General features: G+C 39.7%; 1 protein-coding gene across 1 annotated transcript; it reads left to right on the top strand.

The window, feature by feature from the left end:
• Positions 1-3,675: 3,675 nt before the first annotated feature.
• Positions 3,676-22,155, top strand: gak (cyclin G associated kinase). Its single transcript, XM_055224084.1, is given in 42 exon segments — positions 3,676-3,956; positions 3,959-4,006; positions 4,008-4,026; positions 6,541-6,602; positions 6,730-6,765; positions 6,767-6,790; positions 7,049-7,126; positions 7,128-7,164; positions 7,455-7,597; positions 7,715-7,840; positions 9,261-9,350; positions 9,448-9,583; positions 12,832-12,899; positions 12,901-12,945; positions 14,179-14,257; positions 15,160-15,277; positions 16,144-16,193; positions 16,276-16,424; positions 16,528-16,650; positions 16,722-16,773; positions 16,776-16,854; positions 16,928-17,122; positions 17,204-17,321; positions 17,406-17,485; positions 17,577-17,752; positions 17,755-17,769; positions 17,903-17,931; positions 17,933-17,986; positions 17,989-18,067; positions 18,151-18,177; positions 18,180-18,235; positions 18,237-18,272; positions 18,274-18,312; positions 18,394-18,610; positions 18,705-18,887; positions 18,970-19,107; positions 19,453-19,539; positions 19,607-19,891; positions 19,980-20,054; positions 20,057-20,118; positions 20,207-20,383; positions 20,474-22,155. Coding segments are annotated over 42 exon segments (3,867 nt in total). The 5' UTR covers positions 3,676-3,881; the 3' UTR covers positions 20,576-22,155.
• Positions 22,156-22,227: the final 72 nt, after the last annotated feature.

Here is a 22,227-nt window from a genome sequence, read left to right on the forward strand (position 1 = left end):
ACCACCATCGTCCCAGTTTGGGGCATATATAGACAGTAGAATAACAGGGGTAAAGAACATATGACCCCTAACTATTACATAGCGTCCTGCTGAGTCCAAGATGACTTTCTTCTAACTGAAAACGGTATGTCCTTATGCACTAAGATCGTAGTGCCCCTAGCTTTAGCACTGAAATTTGAATGAAAAACATGGCCAACCCAGTTCTTCTTAAGTAATTTGAACTGGCCCTGTCCCAAGTGTGTTTCCTGGAGGAAGGCCACACCCACTCCCAACTGTCTAAGATAAGTATCTATTTTCTGTCTTTTAACCACATTATTAACACCCTTCACATTTAAAGAGACAAAAGTAATGCTATGATTTTTTCCATGTTTGGTTATGCTTGCCATAATAAGAAAAATATTGTGGTAATCTCAAAATGAGCCTGGAAACTTTGTAAATTGTAACAAGTCTGTGTGGACACATAAGGAGGTTGGAATGAAAAAGCGGAAGGGAAAACATTTAAAGAAGAAAAATAAAGATAATAAAAAGTAAGACATAAAAACTGCAATACTACTATAATATTAGAAACCAACATAATAAATATGCAAACTCAGTCCTTAGTGAGTGACAAGGAAAAAACTCACTACACACTAAACTTCTTGAATTCTGAAAACCTAAATGAATGTCACATTACAACTATTGATTAATGTGAAACACACGTAGCCCACACGGTAAGACAGAAACAATGCTATACTGTACTGTATGATTTAAAGTAAAGAAAAAACTGGAGGAAAAGTAACTGTAGGACAGGATAATAAAAATACAATGCTGGCTAAAGCTTAAATGGGACAGATAGGACAGATTTGTCCATTGTAGAGAATACAGCCTACATATACAACGTATTTGTAGAACAACTCTTTTGTTTCCATAAAATAAAAATCCTAAAATAAGAATTTTAAAATCCAGGGCAAAACCATCAGTCCAAATACAGTATGCATACCGGGCAGTGGAGGTGCACTGGCGAGAATAACCGAGAGCCGCGCATCAGGGAGGGAGGGAGAGCGGGGAAATGCGCGCCGAGGAGCGGCCCGGTCTGGGCTCACCTGACCACAGCCAAGACAGCAACAGTAGTGGGCTCATCAGTCCTTAAGCACGTCGGCGAGGAAGGATGCATTTTTTCTTTTTGTCATTTGGATAGAGAATGTTGGTGTGGTGTTTTTGTTTTTGCGTGTGTATCATTGTGTTATAAAAGGAGATTGTGCAGAATATCTTTTTACTTTCTCACTATTTGTGATATGTGAATGTACATTGTACAATTTCTGTATAAGCCAAATAAACAAATTTTGAAAAAAAAAAAGAAAAGCCCAGGTAAATAAGGAATCAGTTCTAGCTGTCTTCTTTGACATTGAGAAAGCGTATGATATGCTAGTGGAGGGAGGGGCCTGTTAATTAAACTTCATAAGCTGGAAAATAGGTGCCAGGGCCTTCAACTGGAATCAAGGACTTCCTCTTTGGTAGGAAAATCCAGGTTTGAATAGGAACAACTTTTTCGAATCAGTACACAGGTGAACAATGGGACACTGCAAGGCAGTGCGATTAGTCCATTGCTTTTGGTTATTATGATTAATGATGTGTTCACATGCAGTTCCTGAGGGGATTGGCAGGTCACTCTTGCAGATGACGGCGCCCTGTGGAAGAGAGGCAGGTGCATTGAGCACATTGTTTAGTAAGGTCCAAAATGCAAATAAATGTTGTGGTTGAGTGGGGTTTCAATTGGGGATTCAGATTTTCAGTAGAAAAGACAAAGCTGATGTTATTTACCAAGAGGAAAGTAAGTGAGGCCTTAAAGCTTAAGCTGTACAGTGAGGAAATTGAGAGAGTCAGCTCATTTAAATTTTTAGGGGTTGTATTTGACTCACATCTGACGTGGAAGGCCCACATTGACAAAATTGAAAACTAAATGTAAAAAGATAGTTAATGTCATGAGGTGTGTAGCTGGGAGAGAATGGGGAGCTAGTTGCTCAGCGTTAAGAAGACTTTATCGAGCCCTCATAAAAATCTGTGTTTGACTATGGATGTGTGGCGTATGGATCAGCTGCTTCCTCTGTGTTGAAATGATTGGATATACTCCAGGCACAAGCTTTGAGAGTGTGCTGTGGTGCTTTTAAAACCTCTCCTGTTAATGCTCTGCAAGTTGAGATGGGGGAGATGCCTCTTGACCTGAGGAGGAAGCAAATATTTGCTAACTACTGGATTCATCTCAGGAGTCATGGTGAATCTCACCCTACCAAGGAAGTGCTTTTAGACTGCTGGGAATACGGAAAATGTCAGAGGGATCATTTTGGAAAAGTGGGAAACCTTGTGGCTAAGGAGTGCTGTGTCTTTGATTTAAACATATGCCCTGCTCTAGTGTTTCCTGCTGTGCCTCCCTGGTTACTGGTGTCCCCGGTTGTTGATTGGTGCCTTCTTGACCTGAAGAGGGAGACAAAAGGGAAAGTTGATCTTGTTGCAGCATTTCACTTTCACATCCAGGAGTGGTACAATAGCTTTACCCAAATATTCACTGATGGAACAAAAACCCAGATACAGATGTGACAGGCTTTGGAGTAGCTGTCCCTTCCAAAAACATTGGGATTAACAGGCGGACCTCAGATGCCCTGGGAGTTTACACTGTGGAGGTGGTTGCTGTGTTGTTGGTGGCACTAAATTGGGTAGAGATGGCGAAGGTGAAACAGGTGCTAGTGTGCTCTGACTCCTCTTTAGTTCTTTCTAGTATTCAGTCTCTTCAGTCAAATACTAGATCAGACATATTGTTTGATATATTGATGTGTATAACCAGACTTAATTATTGTGGATGTCTTGTTAAGTTTTTATGGGTGCCAGCTCACATAGGTATTGGAGGAAATGAAAAAGTAGATAAATTGGCTAAAGGATCCCTAAACAAAATGAGTATTGAGATGGACTATCAAGAGCAGCAAATCGGAGGCAAGAGTCTGATCTGGAGACAGATCACTAAGAGTGGCAGAGGCATTGGGATACTGGAGGAAAGGGCAGACATCCATATCAAATTAAAAAAGAGGTGACAGGGCTCAGTGTGCAAGGGGGTGCAGGAGGGATGAAATGGTTGATCACAAGACTGAGGCTGGGACATTGTGCGCTTAACGGGACATTACACATGATAGGGAAGCACGGGACTGGGCTGTGTGAGGTGTGTCAAGGAGAGGAAGAGACAGTGGAGCATGTATTTTTAAGGTGTAGGGGCTACAATGTAGAACGGGAATCACTGAAGAAGAGGCTGGAAAAACAGGGACATGAAGCATTTTCACTGAGGAGTGTTCTGGGCTGTGGTAGTAAGGGCCAACTAGGAGCAGTGGTAGCCTTTTTAAAGGAGACCAGTGTTTATTATAGGATCTTGAAATAGATTATATTAATTTATTTTATTTAATTTTATTTATTTATTTATTTTTTAATTTTATTTACTTTCGCATCAGATTGTGAGCCTATTCTGTCCCATACTCCGGAACAGTAGGTAGCGGTAATGCTACTATACAATGGTTGCTAACCGCCGTAAAACAAGAAGAAAAGAAGCAGAAGAAGAAGAAGAAGAAGAAGAAGAAGAAGAAGAAGAAGAAGCACCTGTGGCACGCTCCCGTCACGTGATTGCGTCGCGTCGTCACTGCTTTTTGCGGAAGTGGGCTTCAGTGATGGTGGCGGCCTCGTAAGACCAGCTGCAGGAAAAAAGATGTTGGCTTTTTGTAACGCGATCATTTCTTCTCAAATACAACCCGCTGTAGGCGAGCAACCCTCCGGACAGAACGTGTGCGGCCCGTGTCTGATTTAAACAGTGTGTCTGAGTCTCTGAGGCCGCTTGTATCGCTCTGAATCGGGACAGAAACACAAACATGTCTCTCTTCCAGTCCGCTCTGGATTTTCTCGCCGGGCCCGGTTATCCGGAGCCTGCCAGCCGGGACCAAAACTGACTTCGGTGGGACAAATCGTTGAGCTCGGGGACATGAAACTGAGAATAAAAACGGGTCATCGCAGAAGGTGAGATCGATTTTATTTGATCGAGTTCTCCCGGGTTTCGTTTTGGGGCTGTATGCTAATTTAGAGCTAAGATGCTAACGTCCGTGACAGCAGCCTCCATCTGTGAGTCACTGATATGAAGAGTGTACAGGGTGTAAAGAGATGATATAAAGAGTGACCTGATCTAAAGAGTGACCTGATCTAAAGAGTGATCTGATCTAAAGAGTGATCTGATCTAAAGAGTACACAAGATATAAAGAGTGAACTCATATGAAGAGTGCACAGGATGTAAAGAAATGATATAAAGAGTGATCTGATATCAAGAGTGCACAGGATATGAGGAGTAAACATGGTATAAAGAGTGATCTGATATTAAGAGTGCACAGGATGTAAAGAGATGATATAAAGAGTGATCTGATATCAAGAGTGCACAGGATGTAAAGAGATAATATGAAGAGTGCACAGGATATAAAGAGTGATCTGATAATGAAGAGTACACAAGATATAAAGAGTAATCTGTTATGAAGAGTGCACAGGATGTAAAGAGATTATATGAAGAGTGATCTGATATCAAGAGTGCACAGGATGTAAAGACATGATATAAAGAGTGCACAGGATATAAAGAGATGATATAAAGAGTGATCTGATATGAAGAGTACACAAGATATAAAGAGTGATCTATTATTAAGAGTGCACAGGATGTAAAGAGATGATATGAAGAGTGATCTGATATAAAGAGTGCACAGGGTGTAAAGAGTGATCTGATATAAAGAGTGCACAGGATGTAAAGAGTGATCTGATATCAAGAGTGCACAGGATATAAAGAGATGATATAAAGAGTGAACTCATGAAGAGTACACAAGATATGAAGAGTGCACAGGATGTAAAGAGATGATATGAAGAGTGATCTGATATCAAGAGTGCAAGGATGTAAAGAGTGATCTGATGTGAAGAGTGCACAGGATATAAAGAGTACACTCATGAAGAGTGCACAGGATATAAAGAGTACACTCATGAAGAGTGCACAGGATATAAAGAGTACACTCATGAAGAGTGCACAGGATATAAAGAGTACACTCATGAAGAGTGCACAGGATATAAAGAGTACACTCATGAAGAGTGCACAGGATATAAAGAGTACACTCATGAGAGTGCACAGGATATAAAGAGTACACTCATGAAGAGTGCACAGGATATAAAGAGTACACTCATGAAGAGTGCACAGGATATAAAGAGTACACTCATGAAGAGTGCACAGGATATAAAGAGTGATCTGATATGAAGAGTGCATATGACATTATCAGGTGTTCATTTACTGTGTTTTTTAGTCACATTCATGTTTTACCTTCACACATCGAAACACGCTGCAGTTTCCCAATACTGTATACTCTCGCCTTTGTAAGGAAATAATGGAGAAAAGAGATAAGTTACTATAATGTGAACAGACACAATCTACACAACTATTGACTTTAGAATCTGAGATATGAATCAGCCTGAGGAACAGGAGTCAAGCTGTTTGTAAAGGAGAGACACCTGCTCCGCTTCATTTTACATAATGTTTTTTGTTATGATAAGACAAAATGAAATATTCATTATGAACTCATTTTAGTGTTGTGCATACCGTTGTATATAGCAGTCTTTGTAAAGCCTCAGAGATCAGGACCTGGAGCATGTTTATAACTTCACTGAAACCAGGTTAGTAGTTGATTTACTCATCACTATGGCAACCTCTACCTGGCCTTTGTGACAGAGCCTAAAAAGGATCTTTCAAGGTCCTAGTTAGCCAAATTGTTACCCATCTATACCTAACTATCTGTTGAAAACGTGTTATGCTGTTACTGTAAACTATTCTATGCCTTTAATCAAAATTGTCAAACAAGGAGGCGGGGAACAATAGTGACAAGCTCTTCTTTTGTTGTGGCGTTCTTGAGAAAGACATTTTAAGCTCAGGTTTCTCCTGTGTGCCTGTTTACTACTGTGCTTTACTTCTTGTGTGTGGACATTGAGTAGATGATGCAGTGACCCAGTTGAAGTGGTAAATGTTGGTTAATGAAGGGGACAGTCTATATGAGGTGGGAGATAACTGTCTAGGACTGTTTAATATGTCGTTATTGTTTTGGAAATGTGCAAATATTGTAATATCATTGTCTATTGTAAAAACTAATAAAAGAGGCTGTAGAATAGCTGATTAAACAGAATTAAATAAAATAACAGACTTGCTGTGTAATCTTTCAAACAAGGCCTGTGTTATGATTTTTGTTACTAAAATCAAAATAAAACATAAGTATTTTCTTTCTTCATATTATTTTCTGATCCAACTGGTTCTGATTAAGATCTATTATTTTTGGCTAACAACCCAAATATATGGTGACTTAGATGTTTTATAGTTAATTTTACAGCCCTATTCATGTTTTATGTGGTGCTTAAATGTACAGGCTCCTTTTATCATATTTCTGATGTATGAAAGGCCAAGAAGAAAAAAAAAATCATCCACTAGTGATGTGCTTAGTCTTTAAAACTGTTTTGTCTCCACAGGAGGATTTGCATTTGTGTATGAAGCCCAGGACATGGCCAGTGGGAAAGACTATGCCCTTAAGGTAAATTAACTAAAGCTGTGACAAATCTTTGAACAGTGCATGTTACATACTTATCCAGTCTCCTTTCTGTTTCTTACTTAAACAGTGAAATATATAGATTTTTTTCTTATTATTTTTATTTTTTCAGAGGCTGTTGTCCAATGAAGAGGAGAAGAATAAAGAAAATCATTCAAGAAGTCTGCTTTATGGTTAGTTTTGTAGTATTAGCAGTTATTACGCTCAGGTTGATATAAATGATGCCAGTTTGAAGCAAACTACAGCCGTATAAACGGTGATTAACAGAGTCATCATAGTTACCAACAAAGCCATATATTCAAACCTAAACATCACTTAGGAGCGTTTTAGCATACAAACATTCCTTTATAGTTGTGTTACTGTCATATCATAGCAGATGATTCCTTATAATGATCTAGACATATTATATGTGTGTTTGACTTGTTTCATAGAAAAAGCTGTCTGGTCATCCAAACATGGTGCAGTTCTGCTCTGCTGCTTCAATCAGCAAAGAAGAGTCAGACACTGGAACAGGCCGAGTTCCTGATCCTCACGGAGTTGTGTAAAGGTAAAACATTACTTACACTTCCTTCCTTTTTCTTACTATAAACCTCTGAGTTCGTGCTAAGTCACTTAGTCACACATTACACAGTAAAACTGTACTAGAAATGTGAGTCGTCAGCACCATTTACGTGTAGCCTCTTTAGAAAACCAACTCTTGTCTACTGCCCTGCTTCCTGCTTTGCTTCCTTATGTCTGGCAGTTTTGTTGCAAAAGCCTTTCTTTTTAATTAGTCATAGCATTAGAACTGCTGTGTCCTTGTCTTTAATAGTGCCTTGGTTTGTTGTTTTGCCTCAGGTCAGCTGGTGGACTTTATAAAGCGGGTGGAGCTCCGAGCTCCTCTGTCATGTGACACTGTGCTGAAAACCTTCTACCAGACGTGCCGCGCTGTGCAGCACATGCACAAACAGAAGCCCCCAATCATACACAGAGATCTCAAGGTCCATTTTCTGTTTGAATTCACTTCATTGATAAACTGTGTTAAACTCATTTCACATGAACTATTTCAGTAGCTTGGTTTTCCCTCTCACTGACTTCTATGTGTTGATGTTTTGTAGATTGAGAACCTCTTGATTAGTAACCAGGGCACTATCAAACTGTGTGACTTTGGCAGCGCCACCACTGTGTCACATTACCCCGACTACAGCTGGTCTGCACAGAAGAGGTCCATGGTGGAGGACGAGGTACACAAAACACAATCTGTGCATTTATCAGGGCTCTAGACTAACATTTTTTTCCACCCTGACTGAAATCTTTTAGGAGCACAATCTGAAAATTTAGGGGCACATGATATAAACGGATGTAATTTTTTCCTAGTTAATATTATAGACCTAATTTATATGCTTTATTTAATGTTTAATTGTAATGTAACCAACTAACACATGTTTAATGCAGACAGATTTATGTATGAGCAAGTCATCTGTAAAACTCCCTCTCATTATTCATATGTAGTTTCGCTTACATATAGTCTGAGTAATAGTGTTTTCTCTACTCTTTTTTTTTTATATGAGGATCATCTGCAGATTATAGTGAATCGCTGTTGTCAACCACAGACTGTATATAAATAGACAGTGCTTCATACTAACACACTTAGCTTCACTTATGTCACTAAAACTACAATCCCTGCCCCTGTCCTCTGCGGGGCCATAGTGTGGAGAGAGTTTACAAAGGTTATTGTGTGCGTTTGTTTTACTAAAGCTACTCTTTAAGCGGCGTTGTCGCATTTGAACGTCTTTACTAGAACAGACAGATGAGTCCTGGACAGATACTAGAGACGTCCATGGGTCACACTGGCTCAAACACTGCTGTAGGCACACAAACCCCGCCTGAACGATCTGAGCTCAGCCTCCGCTCAGCTGTGTCTGCCACTGCTGTAGGAGAAGGAGCCGAGACTGGGGAAGAGGGGAGAGCAGTGCGAATGAGTGCGACTCGTCTTATTACACAAATTAATCCATTTAATTCAAATACTATGCAGTTCTGACTGAGAAAATGATTTAACTTTGTGAATTTGTACGCACCTGACATGAATATCTAAATAAATCTGGTTGCACATGAGTGAGTGCTTGACAAAATATTCATACAGACACCAAAAATAAGGGTTAAATGTGAGGATTTGGTCATAGTCTGGAGACCTGATTTATGCAAGTTATTTATTACGTTATTCTGACTGCATTTTGACCAGTACATTCTGTACTACATTGAAGTCCTTTATTGAAATGTGTCAATGCTCAAATTGAAATACCAAACAGCACCTCAGACTTGTATATTATAAAACATTTTCCTGATGTAAAAGTGGCGTTACGTATTTGACCAGGAGCAGCATTGAGGTCACGTTGCCATGTAGAAACGGAAGCCTGTAATTCAGTTAAAATCCACTGGTGTTCTGTTCAAGTTTGATTAGTGCCATTTTCATGACACACACTTCCTACATGCACATGGTCTGAGGATAGGACCTCAGGGATACTTGATGATATTGTAATATGATTCCAGAAATTTCCTCTCAGGCAAGGTACCGGTAATAGAAAGTTTTTATGTGGTTCTATATTTTAGGGTTAATAAATTATATAAATTCAAATGATACAATTTTATTTCCTTCCCTTTTAGATCACAAGAAATACTACTCCAGCCTACCGCACGCCAGAAATGATTGACCTCTATTCCAACTTCCCCATCAATGAGAAACAAGACATCTGGGTAATTACTTCCCTTTCTACTTTTTTTATATAAAGTTACGTCACTCTAAGCGGGTCATTATGTAACCATTGCGTTTATTGTATTTCTTTAATTTCAGGCTCTCGGGTGCATTCTTTACCTGTTGTGTTTCAAGCAACATCCGTTCGAAGATGGTGCCAAACTGCAAATAGTCAATGGGAAATACACCATCCCCCAGAATGACGTCAAATACACAGTGTATCATGAACTCATACGTACGTAAATACTTTCCCCACCTGGTCGTTTTGATAGAGAAATGGAGTGTGTGAGTGTGTGTTTTTGTGTGTAATAATACTAATAATCCATTTACTTGTACAGCGCTTTTCACACACACAGAGCGTCTCAACTGCTTAACAAAAACAAAAAATGGGTACCAAGTTTCGACAGTTTTATCAGTTACAGGTGCAAAGTGAGTCCGCTCTAAGTGTCTCGGTGGCTGCAGAGATGTTATTTGTGTTGTGGAATTGACGGCATTTTACATCTTTATTTATTGAATTTATTTATCTTTTATATGGGAAATCCAATGAGAGCACTTGAAAATATAATACAAGCCAAAAAACAAACAAGACAAACAAATATACAGGTCCATATATGATGTTAACACAGGTTCAGGTGTTTGTCTAAAGGTCCATCCAGTTTTGCTTTTCCTTGGAGCTAAAACAAACAGCTAAAAGCCTTTTTCCTCTCAGTTTTGGAGCAGTTTGTCTTTAGCCTTATGCCGTCATGTGATCTGGTATTAAATGTTCCACTATCGATGATTAAAGAGCAGCTGAGGTATTCTGTCAGTTTTTGAAGTCATCTCTTATCCTGTAAATACATTTCATACAGAGCTGTTTCTCTTCTAACAGACAGTGATGGCCAACTCAATTTTCCACAGAGAAACAGTGATGGGTTTCAGATCCATCACCTGTAATAAAATGAAGGGCTGAGTGAAATAGTGGATCCAACTGTGTCAAAGCAGAGGCTGAAGTCTGGATGTACAGCACATCCTCATTATCCAGGACGGAAAGAAAAGTCAATTGCGCTGTTTCTTTCTCTAATTTATTGGGATACAATATTTGTTTCTGTAATAAAATGATCATTTAGATTTTAAACTGTTACAAAATTCCGAAAGATGTTTTTAAATTGGTTTTCGTCAAGCCAAAACCCAAGATATTTATTTATTTAAGTGTTGACTCTTTCAATAAATATATCATTTAGTGTATAAAGATTTGTAACTCGCACGTTACTCAAATTTTTTTTTGTTGAAAAAAATCATATACTTTTATACGTTTTATTTGTATTCAAAGACAGTTTAAGATTTATGTGAAAATTTTTGATTTCATTCAATCTTGTTGCAGTTTAAAAGTACCTGATCAGCAGAGGGAGCTCTCGCATACAAAACAGCATCATGCCCCTGAACTTTGTCATTAAAGAACACTGCAAACTCACTGCACTTAGATGTGGAAATACTTCTAAAGGCAGTCAGAGCAGGAGGGTTTGTTAATCTGTTTACTGTTGCAAACTGGACATGAGAGGTGTTACTGCAACTTCCAATAATGTCTGAAAAACACTTCTCTCTTGTTCGACAATAAACTGTGTTTTTAAGCTATTATGTCCCTTAGTCGTGTGTAAAGTTTGTCAAGCTGATTTTCGACATGTGGTTTCATTGACAGATACAGCTCAGTATCATCAGCATAACTGTAATTCATATTATGGCCGTTATTATGTTTGTCAGTGAAGTATAAACAAACTGAAAAGTATTGGCCCAGGCACAGAGCCCTGAGGCCACACCATGTTTTACTGTGAACATGATGAGGGTCTCACATTGACCAACACATCCATAGAAAATATGAATGAAACGAGTGGAGGGCAGAGCCTTGATCCCGACAGTACTATAGGACTAATCTGTGTAGCACAAGGACTGAGACCCGTCATCTGCAGCAAGGAGGGGGTCATTGGTTCTCTTTACTTAAGGTGATCTAAAATTTGACCCGATTGAAAGGCCTCAAATAATTATCTTGCAATTGACTAAGTACCTGTTTGTTTTTTTCAGCTGTTTTGGAAATGAAAGAGATTGGCTTTTGGCCTGTAGCTGGATAAGTAATTGGGATCAAGGTTGGGTTTTTTAAAGATTGTTTAAATAATGGCATTTTTTAATGATTGAGGCACATATCCTGTTACTAAGAGCTATTAACTATGGCAAGTTTTGATTATGATGGATAGAATATCCTTCAGAAGTCTGGTTGGGATCCAGGGAGCACGACGAACATGACATGTTTTGGAGAATGAGACACATGAGCTTGGGTCTTGTTGGTCTGTTGGAAAGAAGCTATTGGAAAGTTTTGATATTAATAGATAGACCCGGGTTGATTTGACCCTCGAGAGATTTAAAAGTTGGAAGGTTGTCATGAATTTTGTCTTGTAAAGTAGTGATTTTGTTATTGAATGATTTGATAAATGTATTAATTGTCCAGATTTAGCCCTCTATTTGCACAGTGTGTGCTTGTAAAGGAGCCTCCACTGAGTATTTTTTTTTTTTTAATTTTCGTTCTATCCTACAGGACTTGCTTGAGGGAGTGGGTTTCAGAGTTGAACCGGGGGCAGCTCTACATGTTCTTTTTACCCTTGAGAGGTGCTATAGTGTCAAGAGTGTCCTGGAGGCAGGTCAAGGCCAAATCAATGACTTGATTAAAATCATCTTGGTTTAAAATGAGGTGGGGCGAATTGTACAAAGAGTTATTTTGGGTTGCACTTGTTTCGTGGACTCTGAGATGGACCTCCCGGAGACAGTGCTGTGGTGCAAGTCAAAAAGAAAAGGAGATGTGTTGGATGAGGTTTGTGGTCAGCAGCTTGACTCCTTTTCTGTTCAAATGTTTAACACTGGCTCTGTAAAGACTAGTGTTGGACCAAAAGCTGGAGTTAAAATTGTACTCTGAGGTGGAACTTTTTGTATGTTTGCAATATTTTTCTACTAGCTAATTCCCTTGACAAATTCCCTGTGTTTATTGCTTTTCTATAACAAAATTACCTTTGCTTTTATATTGAAATCTAAACCGTCAAAAGCCCTTTTAGAGATCAGTGTTGCAAATTAATCTAGGCATCAGATTACCACGTCAATCTATATTTTTTTCAGAATCAGAAGACTTTTATTGCCATAGTCTGTGAACACAGTTCACAAACTAGGAACTTGCTTCGGTGAAAAAAGTGCAACATAAACCACACTGAATAAATACAAATACAAATAAGGGCATGCACAAAGTTAAAAAGATATGCTTAAAAAATCAAATGAAATACTTAAAGGGAGAAAATTTTGGAACTGTTCCTGACAAATGAACAACAATAAATACAAAAAAATTGGGTTAAACCTGGAACTAAACCAGGACTAGAACTGGATAAATAAAATCTAACATGACAAAAACTCAATCAAACCAGGACTAGTGTAAAAGCAGCCATTAAGAGCCATTTTCTCCATCTTTTATAGGTTCCATGTTGAAGGTGAATCCAGAGGAGCGTCTGTCAATCACAGAGTTGGTGAACCAGCTTCAGGAAAATAGCAGCTGCACGCAATGTCAACCCCAAGTCTCCCATTACAGAGGTGGTATTCATTTTTAAGCTTTTTGTATCTTTGTAGTGGGGTCCTTGGCAGGAGTACACAGCCTGTGAAGATGCTGTTGGCCTCTATCTGCAGTGTGAACATGGCCATTACTGATGTGAACCTACACACACACACAAATCCTTCTCTTTCCTGGGCTCATCTGTGCCCAGCTGGCATCGTCCCATTAGGCTCAAACGAGACTGAGAGGAAATGAATACGGCCAAAAACGAGCACTCTCAATTCACTGAATACAGTTTATACATGTTAAAAAATATGTTTAAGTTAGAATGTAGATTATTGGAGCACCTTCCCTTTTTCAAGCTGTTTCATTCCTTTCATTTTATTATGTTTTTTCTTAATCGTTAAAAAAATGCAATATGTTCAACTAGGATCAGATAGCCGCAGTATGTAACTTTTTAGGGAAATAAGACTTTTTTAAATGTATTTATTGTTTTGATTGCTCTGAAAAAACATACTCTCTTACTGTGAGCACAAACCTGACTCTTATTTGACCTTGAGGAGGGTCTCCACCTGCTTGTCTCTGTGGAAATGTTGTCCCTTTGGCTATAATTTTCCACATTATGGCACAAAACCTACCTGTCTCTATGGAGAATGTTTCAGTTTGATTCTTTTGATATCTACTTTTTATTTCTACAGAATCGTGCAGGTGACGTGCCACTTAGAAAGTTACATACTGTGCACCTTTTTGTATATTCAAACAACTATACATTCATCCATCTGTCCAAATTCTTATAGAGGAGCAGTGACATTAATATTTGTGCAATAATAATTTATATATTGAAAACTAAACCATGCTTAAATGTGGATCAGAGTAGAGTAAATGCACATTTACACATTGACAATCTGATTAGGGTTAAGCAGGGGTTTCCCTCCTGGACCTAAGGAGATTATTTTCTTCCCACTTGCCCTCCTCCTTCTCTCCGCAGACATATGGAGAGGCAGACGGAGGTAGAGACACTGAGCAGGGGAAGGGAAATGACAGACTCACAAAGCAGTGTGTTGGGCTGTATATAAACCAACAACTTTTTACATCGCTGAATACATATTTGACATTAATCTCAATATTCGATGGATGTGATATTCTTCTGCCTGGATTTTCTTACATTTTTTATTGTTAATATATCATTCTAAAGGCTTTCTTACTCATTAGCTACAATGTTAAGTACTTATTACTGTTGGCGTCCGGTGTATGATGGCTATGAATGTCTGCAGCTGCTGGAACAGAACGGAGGCTTCGGTAACAATGGAGCACAGCCGCCCGCACAGATCCACAACGTCCACAACAACGCAGGTACATTACACCCTCCCAGTCTGTTACTTTTCATATGGTCATGGTGCTGGACATGTACTGTTGTTTATACGTAGCTGCTCATGATATTGATTTGATAGAAACGTGACCTGGCTACGGCAAACAGAGTGTAACACCTGTACTCACCAGACCACCTGAAGAATAAAGATCACGACTCTGTCATTAGGTCACAGCTTAATTTGCTTACATTTATGGCAGCTACCAGAAACAAGTCTGTGACTTTTTTTTCCTGAAACATTAGAATGTTTTATTGAATTATTGGTTTATTATGTTTTTGCTTGATTATGTAACATAGAGACTGTCTATATAGACAAACACATTGTTGGAGTTCTACATTGTAAAGACTTTATTGATGTCTTTGTTGATGATCATATAAAATGAAATTATAAAATTGAAATTATAAATTTTTAAGAACCACCCGATGTTGGCTGTAGTCTCCATATTAAGAGGATTGCAGTGAACTCCAAACACATTTGTCCATTGGACAGATGGTGCACTGATCTTTCCTTGAGGAGACTCTATTTGTATTTGTTGCTATGCTGTTTTTTCTCTTGAACTTAAAAGGAAACTCCTTGGGTTTAGAAACAGATACTTTTTCTTAAATACAAGAAATATAAACAAATATACAACTAATAGCAGTTAATTACTAAGTCATAGAAATTACACTGTAGTTCCACATAGAATTAAGGGATATTTTTGTGCATTATTTGGCAAATAATTACGTCAGCAAGCTTAGTTTTTCATTTCAAAACTCTGGAGAACCTTTTCGGTGTGAATATTGTCCATTTACATCACTTCAATTGAATAAATAAATACATATTCTGATATTATTTTAAAATTCTGTATGGTTGGTATCTTATTTGTTTCTCACCTCTGTATTGTAGGCATGTATGATCCTGACCAGGCGGGGAGTGGTCTTCTGGATATTTTGAGAGGAGGGACTGAGCGCTTCCTCACAAACATAAAGGACACGTCATCTAAGGTCATCCAGTCAGTCGCGAGGTCAGACCCTCTGCTTTTATGCCACGATTTAATCATGTTCTGAAACCCCCTTGTCAAAACATTATAAAAAGTTTTGTTTTATTTTATTTGCCTCATTTAAAATATCACATGTTCCCATTGTTTTTTTTTCCTATTTTGTTTATTTTTTGTTTCTATTCTCTGTCCCAATCCCTCATGGCCCACTATGTGTCCATCAACCTAGCAACCCAAGGTAAATACAGGTCCCTGATGTGTGCCATGTCCAGCTCTGTGTTGTAGCACTGTATAATTCAACAGAGAACTTCACTAAATCTGCTCTTAGCTCCTGTAAATTCACCCATTTAGAGCTAGGTTGAATGAAGCATGTGATGAATGTTGTGTACTTTATAAATAATAAAGAAACAGCAACTATTGTGGATAATCTTGGACATAATATAGATCTTACTGAAAAGTCAAGGTGAGAACTAACTAAAATAAATAACATAATTTCCCTCAATTAATCACAGTTGTAATATTGGACAGTTTTCATTGTCCATAGCACACAACATTGTGTTGAATGAGTGGTCGGTATGTGGCACTAGTCAAACATTTAGCTACTTGGCTCTAACCATCATCCAGCGATTCAATCTAATTCCATTGTAAAACTAATCTTTTGTAATGTTGTCATCAGCTTCTAGGGATCATCGTCTCCGTCTTTGTCATAAACCTTTTGGATGCTACACTGTGTTTTTTGTGTCTTTTTAGAATATTAGTAGTAAAATACAACCTTACCTTTTCTGTGCAATTTATGACTTGAATGAGTTTGAAATGATGTCTGAAACATCATTTTCTGCTCTGCTGTTGTTTATGAAGTGCTGTTTTGTCACTCATCATTTCTACTGTCACAGCTATGCCAAAGGAGATTTGGATATTTCCTACATTACCTCCAGAATAGCAGGTGGGACATTTACCATTTAGAAATACAGACTGAATAGTCTGTGTTGGACACACTTTGTTGAATGTTGTGTGGGTGTGTGCAGTGATGTCGTTCCCGGCCGAGGGGGTGGAGTCGGCCATAAAGAATAACATTGAGGACGTGCGTTTGTTCCTGGACTCTCGTCACGCCGGTCACTATGCCGTGTACAACCTCTCCAAACGCTCCTACAGACCCTCACGATTCCACAACAGGGTACGTGATGTAGCACTTAGGGGAGAATTAAGACATTGTTTTGTAAAGAGGAATTTAAATTCTTTAAGCTGGTTTGCATCAACAGTTCATTTTGTTTGTTTAGGTGTCAGAATGTAACTGGCAGTTGCGTCGTGCCCCCAACCTCCGCAGTCTATACAGTGTGTGTAAAAACATGCACCTGTGGCTGAAACAAGACCAGAGGAACATTTGTATAGTTCACTGTTTGGTCAGTATATTTTCTGTTCCATTTGACAGTATTATTTATAAGTCGTGTACTCACATGATTTGTGTTTCTAGGATGGCCGAGCAGCATCTGCAGTGGCAGTCTGCTCCTTCCTCTGTTTCTGTCGCCTTTCTCCACGGCTGAAGCTGCTGTTTACATGTTCTCAATGAAACGCTGCCCACCTGGAATATCTCCTTCTCACAAGAGGTAAGTTTACTGATATTAAGGACTGTCTTTGAAACTCTCTTTTTGGTTTACATGACTGTTGTGTTTTGTTTAGGTATATTGAATACATGTGTGACATGATGGCAGAGGAGCCCATCATTCCCCACAGTAAACCCATCGTCATTCATTCCATTGTAATGACGCCTGTGCCACTGTTCAACAAACAACGCAATGGGTGTCGACCATTTTGTGAAGTTTATGTTGGAGACGAGCGTGTGCTCACTACATCTCAAGAGTATGACAGGATGAAGTAAGTCTGTTTAAAATAGCTCTACCTTTAGGTCTTCTGGTGTACTGGTTTGTGCTGATTCAAATCTTTATAATTTTACAGGGATTTCAAAATAGAGGATGGAAAAGCTGAAATTCCTCTTAATGTGACAGTCCAAGGAGATGTGCTGGTCGTGATCTATCACGCAAGGTCCACACTGGGAGGACGTCTACAGGCCAAGGTCTGCAGAAATCTGTATTATATTTTAGGTATAAAATATTAGACAGCTTAATTCATTTGTACATTTTGTGTTGCGTTGTGTTAGATGGCTTCCATGAAGATGTTTCAAGTTCAGTTCCACACAGGATTTGTTCCAAGAAATGCAACCACTGTGAAGTTTGCAAAGTATGTGTTTCTACTAAAAAATAACAACCCTCACATGCATTTGGTGATGTAAGCTTTAATCATAGACACTTTTTTTATTGCATTTGTTCAGGTATGACCTGGATGCATGTGACATTCAGGAGAAATACCCGGACTTGTTCCAGGTTAATTTGGACATTGAGGTTGAACCAAGAGATCGACCAACCACCAAGACTCCTCCATGGGAGGGTCTGCAGACCAAGGGCCTAAATCCTAAAATCCTTTTCTCCTCCCGAGATGAACAGCAGGAGATCTCAGCAAATTTGGTAAGTGACATTTGGATTAAAGGTTTATTTCTATGTAGAGCAGTCCTAGGCATAGATTTTGTCAACCATGGCTGTCTGTTGTTACAGTTGGCTTCAAATGATCTCTAAGCCTTCTTAATGACTGTCCTTTCAGGTAAACCAGAGCTCCCTCGACAGCCTGGAATCCTCTGCCTTTTATGATTCTGAATCACCTCCACCAGCACAAACCCCAGACAGTTTCAAAACACAACAGAGATCGAGTCTCCTGCCAGCACAGACACCAATGCAAACAACTTCTTCCAGACTCTTGACTGGGAAGGTACTCGTTGCCCGTTGCTTGTTATGACCATTTACTGAGCCAAACACATCGATGTAACTGACCATGTCACTTGCTGTTTAAAGATGCTTCCAGTCGCCATGACGACTGTCAACAGGTGGACCCCACAATGACCAGGACACTCTGAGTGACCAGTCGGATGGAGAGTCTGTGTCTTTACTCTGCTCCGAGTGGGGAAGCCCTTGCCACGAGACACAAGTGAACCACTCTTTGACGCTGACTTCCAGGTTCATCAAGTCTCCTTCTCTCATGAAAATCAAAATGAATGCAGAACAAGAAAGTTTAATGTTTTTTTGTTTTGTTTCCAGACGCCCCCTCCTCCTGCCCAGGAACCTGCCTCAGATACAGCTGACCTCTTGGGGTTAAACTCTGACACTGTCTCCTCGTCCTCAGCAGCACAAAGTGGCATGAAAGCCACCTCCAGCAACAGTGACCTCCTTAATGACTTTTTTGCGCCCCCTTCTGGAAATTCAGCAGCAGTGCAGGAAGACTTGTTTTTTAGTGAAGCCTCCCAAGACCCAAAACGTAAACTTATACTTATTTTTCTACCCTTAAACTATCACTAATGAGTTCTGACTTCTACTAACATTTATTCTGCTTTCCTCTTTGTTTCTTTCAGCCATGGGCGACTTGTTTGACCCCTTTGGAATGGGCTCTGGCTCCAGTGCAGCCTCGTCTCGTCAGGAGTCGGGTCCGGACCTGTTTGAAAACCTCATGGGCTCTGAGAGTTCTACAACCAGCGGATTCAGTTCAAGTCACAGTAACGCTCCTCCAGCTTCCAACACCAGTCTCTTTAACCTTAGTACGTTGGATTTCCGGCAATAGTTCATAACATGTTTTGACGGTATAATCTCTGTCTAATCCCTGTATATCTTCACCCCCAGATAAACTGACCAATAACACCCCTAAAATGACATCTTCAGCCAGTCAGCCCGACCTGCTGGGAGGCTGGGAGAGCTGGGCCACAAGTGGTTCTACAGGAATCGGTTCCTCATCAGGCAAACCTAACTACACAAACACAGGTATGAAGCAGTGGCGCTCATTATCCTGGCCTTGTTCAGATCCATTAAAGTGGAATTAAATCAACATTTTTTTGCTACTGGGCTAATTTGGTGTTTTAATAGCACTGTGTCCTTAGTCCTTTTTGGCCAGCTTAGTCAAACTAGTATATTTGTGTAGTATTTATGTTCAAAAACATAGGACTTACCGTTTGAAATGTGAAAACCTGTTCGATTAATCACACTGCTCCTTATATCACCATTATTTAATACACATTTAGGCTCAAATAACGTTAAATAACATTTAACCTCTCCATTGTTCACTTAATAATAGTATGAGTTTGTGTAATATTTGTATTTTCTTCTTAGCATCTGGTGTCTCGTCTATGTCAAAGGCAAAGTCCCAGACATTTGATCCTTTTGCAGACTTAGGAAATTTAGGCTCCAATTTACCTGGTAAGAAGTTCTACTTTTTAATTATCCATCCATCTTAATTATGTATTGATCCATATACCTTTTACAGGTTCTTCAAGTAGTAGTTTTTCTGGGTCCTCTTTCAACTCAAAACCAGCCCCTTCATCCTCTTCATCCTCTTCATCCACTTCCAAACCCCCAAACCAGTCGTGGCACCCGGGCAGACCTGCCCCAGCCCAGAGCAAAGCCTGGATGCCATCGTCAGGGTCTGCGTCCACTCCTAAACCCCCTCCAGGTTCACAGCCCTCCAAACCGAACTACAACCTCAACTTCTCCAGTGTCATCGGAGGAAGAGAGGATCGGGGTCTGCGGGGGCACAGCTTTGGTGAGAGTTGCAAGAGATTACTTCAACTTGTATGACACATTTTTGATTATAATATAAGCTCTTTGAAACACATTTTTATTATGATGCAGGTCCCAAGCAAAAGTGAAGGAGGACGACTTTGAGGACTTGCTCTCAACTCAGGGTTTTGCTTCTAAACTTGATAAAAAGGGACCAAGACTATAGCTGAGATGCGAAGACAGGAGATGACAAAAGAACTCGATCCACTCAAATTACAGGCAATGCCTCATTACATGATTACACACGTTTTAACCCCATATTTATCTGTGACAAGTTTTTATCAATGTGGTCCTGTGTGCTCTGTAGATTCTGGACTGGATCGAGGGGAAGGAGCGAAACATCCGCGCCCTGCTGTCCACTCTCCACACTGTGCTGTGGGAGGGGGAGACGCGCTGGAAGCAGGTGGGCATGGCAGACCTGGTCACTCCAGATCAGGTCAAGAAGTACTACAGGAAGGCTGTGCTGGTCGTCCACCCAGACAAGGTACAAGTAAAGTTGCACGTTCACTGGACTAAATTTGTGAGGTTGTCTCTCAAGATTAATTAACTTGTTTCTTTTTGATTTTTCTTTTAGGCAACTGGTCAACCGTATGAGCAGTATGCAAAAATGATCTTTATGGAATTAAATGATGCCTGGTCAGAGTTTGAAAACCAAGGATCGAAAGCCCTGTTTTAAGAACGTAGCCAGAATCCAATCCAGACCAGACCGGACTGGTCTGGGCCTAATCCACATTTGACAAAGGGTTAGACTGAGCCCACATTGGGCCTTAGGGGTGAGCCTCTGGGAGGTGTCCTCTCTACATTCCCTTAACTCCGGTCCCCTGGTCACATTTCTCTGCAGTTTCTTCACAAAAGGGAAATGTGCACTGCCTAAATGTGGAGATTATTATGGACATTAAAGGTTTCTGCCCACAGACGTGGCAGTTAGTGTAAACTCACTGCCTCCTTTTACAAAGGCTTCAGCGGTGCTGCAAAAACAACGGCGAGACCAAGTGGACAATCAAAGGTTAAAAAAAGAAAACATGATTTTAGCAGTGACTGAAGAGATTGTTACAAAAACGTACAGCGAGTCGATATTTGAATCTGGTTTGTCATACACTCCATCGTGAAATAGTCCAATAGCTTTTGACTGGCAACACAATTCCGTGGCTGTGCAATGTTCAGCATGCAATCACACATTCGGTTACTCAACGAGACCTTAATGTGATCAGAGAAAAGATAAAATATTGAAGAGAGTGGTCACTGTGAGAGCATTCTGCCTCATGCTGATGAGAGAAAGGGTTGGTGCTGATAAGTTCCATGAATATTTTAAGTGCCACTGCCGCACCTTTTTGAAGGTAACTCCTGTCGGGGTTTATTTTTGAAGCCTGTTCAACACTACAGCTCTACTATTGCTTCTGATGTTTCAGCTCAAATTCCAGTCTAAACCTGCATCCTCAGCTTCTGGCCTATGAATGGGAAGCTGCACTTGTTTTCAGAGCCCAGTATAATCCTATGTGGGCCATTGTTTTGAAGTGCTCTTTTTATTCTGTGTTGAAAATGTTGTCCCTCCTGTGAACTGCATGCTGTTAAACACACACCAAAGCCTCTGAGCAAAGGAGAGGTGTGTTTAAACCATACCAGGGTAGTCCCACATGGGCCAGCTCTCACATTCAAGTGCTCTTTCCTTGTAGCAGCAAACGTCTACCAGCTCGGTCAGGCTCCTGCTTTGACGGGCAGATAGTATCACAGCAGCCCATGTTTTTTTTTTTAAAGTGAGGCCTGCTATTTACCGTGCAGTGCAGAGTTCTAATGTGTGTTCATATGAAGGATGATGGACAGTTTAAATCTCTCTATGCTTTTATTATCATTATAATTTGATTCATTGTGGATATTTTGTGTCTGGATCATCAAACTCCTGTAAATAGAAAACACCACGTATCAAGGCTCTGCGTTTGGAGTCCAGCCTGGGCAGATGATCGAGTCCAGAGCTCCATCTGACAGTGTGAATGTGCTCAACGTGTGCGTGGACTTTCAGGGCGAGATAATGAAACCTTTTTAGGCATCACACATCGTTTCAATCTTTATTTTTTCAAACACACATACTTTTTTGTATTTCCATTGGTATTCTTATATTTTATTCTACATATTTTACCTCATGGACCAATCAATCTATCCACTTTCTTATTATTTATTATGTTTTGGGCAGGATTAGCGGGTCGTGGAGATGTATTAATGAACAAGATAATTACAGATAATATATAACATGGAATCACATTGAATTTCTGTGTTTCATTCCAAAGCATCTATTACTGACAAGAATGTGCTTTTACTCTTAATATATCCTCT

This window comes from Periophthalmus magnuspinnatus, chromosome 9 (genome assembly GCF_009829125.3).
Source record: "Periophthalmus magnuspinnatus isolate fPerMag1 chromosome 9, fPerMag1.2.pri, whole genome shotgun sequence".
Classification (NCBI taxonomy): domain Eukaryota; kingdom Metazoa; phylum Chordata; class Actinopteri; order Gobiiformes; family Gobiidae; genus Periophthalmus; species Periophthalmus magnuspinnatus.